This window comes from Hyalella azteca, unplaced genomic scaffold, assembly GCF_000764305.2.
Source record: "Hyalella azteca isolate HAZT.00-mixed unplaced genomic scaffold, Hazt_2.0.2 contig10892, whole genome shotgun sequence".
Lineage (NCBI taxonomy): Eukaryota > Metazoa > Arthropoda > Malacostraca > Amphipoda > Hyalellidae > Hyalella > Hyalella azteca.
In genome coordinates, this window is record NW_025940911.1 from 91075 (window position 1) to 97782 (window position 6708).

A 6708-nucleotide genomic window follows, 5' to 3' on the forward strand; every position below is an offset into this window, starting at 1 on the left:
TGTGAACAAAATTGTGTGATATGCAAAAAAATAACAGCAGTCTGACTGACGACGTTCACGCAGAAACAGAATAACGCAGACGACCGAAACCAACTTGAATCAAATGAGCGAAGCAGGGCGGCGTTTCTACGTAGAATTAAGGGCCTGCGAAGGGCTTTGGAGGAATTTTTGGGAATTGCAGATTTTACTAAAGTCCAGTTAAGAAGGATAATAAGGGTTGTGAAGAGTAATAAGTATTGAAGGAATATTCGAGGTAATTTATTGCGGTAAAAGGGGTTAGAGATTGCCTCAAAAGGCTGTAAAATGATGGCCAGAAGCAATAAGGTCTACTCAGCACAAGTCTGAGGAGGTTATGAGACACAATAGGTACTGAGAAGATGGTCAAAATCGATCAGTCACTAATATCAGTGCAAATATAAGGAGATTATGAGATACAATTAAAGAGGTTCAGCGGAAACTGTAAGATGTATATACGATGAGAGACCTGCGAACTATAGGTCATAATTAGAACATGAATTTCACATGACAGTTATTATTCCAACATTAAACATAATAGAAATTTAATATCCTAAAATTTAATATTCACGATCATTTTATTAAGGTTTACAATTAACAACGTCGATTCACAATAGAATTGGGATACCATTTATACTATTTCTGTCATAAAACATTACAATAGTTTCCTGATAACTTCGCCCTAGTCAGAGAATATCATATAATTTACTGACTGAATAATTAATAAATATTTCCTAGTGAACTGATAACATCCGAAGGAAGCGGTTGAACTCAAGTTAATTAAGTTACATAAAGTGAGATATTTATGATCATCAGTTTGAGGTTTTAATCAAATTAAATATGATCTTCAAAGTAATATGCTATCAATTTTGAGTCACTTCGATTAACTTCATTTTTTCCACTAAGGAGGGTAGGCCAGAATTAATGTGGTCTCAGTACAGAACTAGCCCTAGGCCGAGGTTGATGGAAAACACTTCCTATTCAATATAATAATTTTTAATGACAATATGTTCGTTTGGATTATTAGTACAACAAAAATGATTACACTAGAATAAATGCTTGCACAGTTAATAATCTTAACACTCACCCAGTGGATAGTTTTATTTTAACAGAACATAAAGGATAGGAATAATCTTTTGTTAGTAAGCCAGAAAATCGAATGGCGCGGCGTGGGTTGTATGATAGAGGGTTTATTTGGAATTATCGCTGCGTTTGCCAGAATTATCGTGAATTACAGAACACTAATATCTTTTTTACAAGAACTTAAAACTATTACAAAATTGTCCGAATTGAGACTGGCCATCATTAACAGGCTTACAATGCTGATTACATTTACTTTTATTTTAGTCTATTTGACGTAGGCCATCGGCCAGGGTTCACAATTACCGTACATAATTAAGGTATTAAAATATATAAAAATTCAGTTTTCCTTCTAGTAATCTCTAGAATCACTACACCTGTTTCGCGTCGATTTCGAATTCCCGCCATATTCACGAGTTTTACATCGACATCCGAACACGGATTTCAAACCGGCCGACTTCCACGGTACGGCTGTTAGCGCAAAACTTTAATCGGAAAAAATCATACAATAAATACATAAATAAATAAATAAAAATATTAATGAACAAATTTGAATGAATGTCGAATAAACTTAAGAGATTTTTTGTTCTACAAAAGACAAACAGCAAACGCTCCGTAAACGATGCTAAAAAGTCTATCGATTCTCCCTTTGTTTAGTCTGACATTTGTATTATTCGCAATACAAAGTCACTCAGCGAAAATTTTATTTATAAAAAATTTTGAACTGATGCAAGAGCTAGTCTCCGAAAAGTTTTCCATCAATATTTGACGAACGTATTAGGAGTTTTCTTTGATTTTAGTTTCATATTGACTTCGTATTTTAAGAAGATTAATGACACGAGTTTTGGTTGATTTTGTTTGGTGTATTATTGAATTTATTTGAAACTATTGTAAATTTGATTTGAAAAATTCATGCTAAGAATTAGTTGTTTCACCGAATGTGATAAGACTTATTTACCGAGCACTAACTAGCGGGCGGAGTGCAACATCCAATGTTTGACCGCAGTTTGCTCTGCAAGCAATGCCGGCCGTCTTCTGCATGTAAAATGGGTAGTAAAAATTACCGAACGAGACGAATAATGATGAGCAATCCACTAAAACTCAAACAGCGTTGCTAACTGGTATATTTCCATACCAGATTTCACAAATCTTGAATGTTGAGACGGTGTTGGTATGGATATTTTTGATCTAGTATATTCTCTAAAATCTGGTATATTTCTGGTATGTTCAGACACTTCGGAAATTTGACTGGAATGAATTAATATATTTATTCAATTTATTTTTTCCCTCTGATACAATATCAAGTTTTTAGTTGTCACTTGAGAAATTTGTAGTAAAATCCCTTTTTCAAGGGAATTATCCCGCCAAACTATTGCCGAACTGAGTCTTTATCTACGGTCCGCCGAGGGAAACTACTGCAGAAGCTCTCAGGCCCAATATGGTCATCCTTGCGGTTGTCCTGTACATCCGAAAAAGAAGAAGAAGGAAGGAAACTTAAAGTCAAATTTTAAGTATAAATCCCCTGGATATAAATCCACTAAGTCCACTGGTTTAAATCCACTGGATATGTTTTTTATTTCGAATTTTCATGTTTCCTTTCTCATTTGGATCTGAACTGTGTGTGACATTTTGCGACTTTTATTTCGTAATAAATCATAACATTCCCTTTACGTTGGCAACACCGTTAGGAAGTTAACGACGCTTTCACAATTTTCTCGTTAGTCATTATCGTTTGACTGATCCTCGCAAAAAGTTAGTTAAAGCTCTAATATTTTCCTTTTTTATTATCTAAATAATTATTGTATTGTAATATTATTTCTTTATTCATCTTCAACGATGATTATTTATTAGATTTACTCTTCAATAGATACGCACGTTGACATGGGTATTAGGTAAATTATTTTTCCATAGCTTAATATTTATTTTCAAAGCCCATCTTGTTATAAGTTTACATTGCATTAAATCTCAGTTCCAGTCTCTTTCATTTCCAATCTTGTTTTACTGTGTGGGTAATGACTGGCTCTTAACCCACAGATCAACTAAAAGGCATCATAAATAACGTTTGCCATGACATATAACCGAATGGCACTTTTAGCGAACTGCAGTTTTAACAGCATATGGTAAAGAGTTTGTTTTGCAAATTACAAATTAAAGTACATTAGTATCTTTGGTTAATGATGCACACTCAAAAATTTGATTGTAAGCCATTAAGGATATTGTGCTAGTAGACTATGCAAAATAGGTATGAAAATAAATTTAGATGAATGAAGCAATAAAACTTGCAAGGAAATTAGACTATAATATGCTAACAGAGGCAATATAAATTGGATAATGATGGCACTAGTAAATTCACCGGTAAAATGTACAAGTCAAATAAACTTCCATGAACTGTTAATAAAAATAACAGTTAAAACACAGAAGTAAAATACCTAATCTTTTTTAAATTATGCAAATTAGCTGCAGTTAGTCCCGCCTCTGATGTCGGAACTTCCCAAGGCAGTCAATAAGCAATGTTTTTATAGAGTTAGAATGTTTCAAAACAAAGGAAAAAATAGACGTAATATGTTCAATTTCGCTAATTTTTTTTTACGTCAAAAACACTTTAAAACAGTAATAAGGATCAAATGACTTTTCTTGTTCTAACCAACATTTCTGACGAATATTTTCGTTAAATTTGGGGTATTAATCTGTTTTGGACGAGAAAATAGTCTGGTATATTTCTGGCATAGAAAATAGCTGGCAAAGCTCTAACTCAAAGAGCATGTATAAAATGCAAAAAAAAACTGTGAACAGAAAATAACCGAATGTTAAATGGTTTATAAATCAGACGAATAAATGGTTCGTGGAGTTGTTCCGGGGCCAGTACCAACTGAGCCAAACGTGAGACTTTATCCTATCCGCAACAACCCAACCACGGTTCGTTACACTTCTTGCAGATGAACATGGTAACTGACAGGAGAATTAGGACAATCAAATGCGTAACTTTCATTCAACAAACGACGGTAAGATAAACAGAATGCGTGTAAGTTGAAGACTTGGGTCACGATTTCGGATCAAGACTTCGAGGTCTCTCTTCATGAGATAAAACTATTACAGACACTAAACATACACAATGGGTGATGCCTAAAACTAAATCACAAAAACTAAGAAGACCTCTTCACACCTATAGCTGTACGTGTTAACATCACACTAATATATTACAGGTCACAACGAAGCACACAATAACGGTCAATTTAAAAATATCAAATTATCCCGTGCACAGTACACACCTGTCCCGTAGGGTGACGCAGATCGAGTGATCCTATAAAGCTACTATATTCCGCAATTCAGAGTGGATCCGGCAACATCGCACGTAAGTCTAAAGCCATTTGATTAAAAAAATGATCAATATAAAAGACATCTATAAAAGTTGCGTTTTCCTCCTCTACAGAGTACCTTCAAAGTTTTGTCTATTTTGATATATTGAATTGGTGACCTAATATTTGTTCATTAATTTTCTCTACGCTCTTGCTAAACTTTATTCATTATCAGGTTGTACGAGACCTGCTAGTCATGCAAAGTTACTGAATTGTATTACGAATACGCAGTTGACGTGGTCACGGGCTGCCTTCTCAGTGCCATATTATAAGGAAATGCACGTGTATTCAAGAACACCAATCATCTACTCTGTATGACATTCAATTTTAAAAATGATGAAAATCCTGCGTAAAATTCAATACATTTAAAACTAATTAAATAACCGTTATTCACTTACAGTATTTTTAATATTACTATTCAAATACAAAGGTCTTTCATTTTCTTTATTACACACTCTTAATAGCGATCTTAAGAGCCTAATTGTATCTGTTGTGAAAAGTAACAAAATCCATTGCTATTTCGATGTCATAAAATTTATTACGCACGGGCTGGGACCTTGTTGGTACATTTCCCGTTATTTCCTGGTTCCTTCAGTGAGTCGGGAATCGCATATGCTTTGCTATGCAGCGTGGAGCTCCGAAGGCCGCTGGGAATGATATAAAAAGGCCCTGATAGTCCTGACTTACCTAGTCTTTAACAGGACGCCGTACTCAGCATAAGTTACACTGATCAAACAATACAATGAAGGTAAGTTTTACGTTAGAAAGTGTACAGTGAAAAATATATATTTTTAAAGTTGATTTTTATATGTTGGCTTGTAAACCGAATTGTTAATTATAATACAGAGTTGATTGTGAAACATCCTGTACAAATAAAACTTAATATTTCGTGATAACATTTTTTTTTCTTTTCCAGTTCATTGCTGTTCTTCTGCTCGTCGCCTTGACCTGCTGGTCATTCGTCGTGGCCAAGCCTCAGCCCGAACCTCAATTCTTCGGTGGTGGATTTGGAGGCGGGCGAGGATTTGGTGGTGGATTTGGAGGTGGACGAGGATTTGGTGGTGGATTTGGAGGCGGACGAGGATTTGGTGGTGGATTTAGAGGCGGACGTGGATTCGGCGGTGGATTTGGAGGTGGAAGAGGATTCGGCGGAGGATTTGGAGGTGGTCGAGGATTTGGTGGTGGATTTAGTAACGAACGTTTCAGTAATGAATTCTTCGGGTAATTATTTTCGATTTGCTTCAAAAGAATTTTGACGGTGCTAGCCTTTCGGAAAATGTCTGCAATCATTCTAAATGAAACGACAACAAACAAGGTTTTGTATGAACGTGTAAAGCTTATCATAAATTTTAAGACATGTTGTAAAACGACGGGTTTTATTCTTTAACCAAATTGTTTTTTAAACATGAGTGAACATCTGTGAGCCAACATAAGTAAAATATTAAAATTGTTGAATTTCAGCAGCATTGCGTTTATGAATTTCTTTAATGATTTAACAATTAAATTTATTGTGACCTTAAATATTATTGTGGTTGACCAAAGTCCGTCAGTATCTCAGTCAGAGTTAGTGAATACTGTTAAATTATGCTGGATTTTAAAGAAGTGAAAATCTACTTGTCTGTCATCTACTGGTGAGAACTCAGAACTGATACTCCACTCCTTGCATGGAGTACTGGTAAAAACTCAGAAATAATGCTGGAATCAAAATAGTGATTTGCACTACAGGTTACTGGTAGACCTTTGATGTCCTTGTGACCTTGTGTTTTATTCATAATAACTACATTTCTTCATTATTACTGTATTTTTTTATAACCAAACTTCAAAGACTAAATTTTCGTTTTACTTACCTTGGTCAAGATCTCTACAAATGAAGTTTCTTACCGTTTAATCGTGGGTTATGGATGAAATGCCCGACATCAATTATTATTCGCATTCATAGGCCAGATAATTAAATTACCATCAGTGGACATCGGAAAAGTAACACACAACATTATAGACGAAATTATCATCAATTGTGAGAGAATTATTTAATGTATGAAGATTAGCTTTGATGTAATTTGAGAATATGAAAATTTGATCACTCGATCGGTAGTGCCAAACAGGAATTTTTTAATTAAACATTTTTCATAGTACAAATGGGTTTGCAATTGGAGATCGAAATGCATTTTAGGGACATATGTTATCGCCTCAGTGTCTTCTTGTTCAGCTGCCTTAAAGTTCACGATTGAAGAATCGGCCACCACAGTAAATTTAGGAA

The 6708-nt window shown here is 34.7% G+C and overlaps 1 protein-coding gene across 1 annotated transcript; it reads left to right on the plus strand.

The window, feature by feature from the left end:
* The first annotated feature begins 5149 nt into the window (after positions 1-5149).
* On the plus strand, positions 5150-6410 carry LOC108665868 (ctenidin-3-like). The gene is made up of 2 exons (XM_018152676.2): positions 5150-5199; positions 5368-6410. Exons 1-2 carry the CDS (start codon positions 5194-5196, stop codon positions 5674-5676), a joined length of 315 nt encoding a protein of 104 aa, XP_018008165.1. The 5' UTR covers positions 5150-5193; the 3' UTR covers positions 5677-6410.
* Positions 6411-6708: the final 298 nt, after the last annotated feature.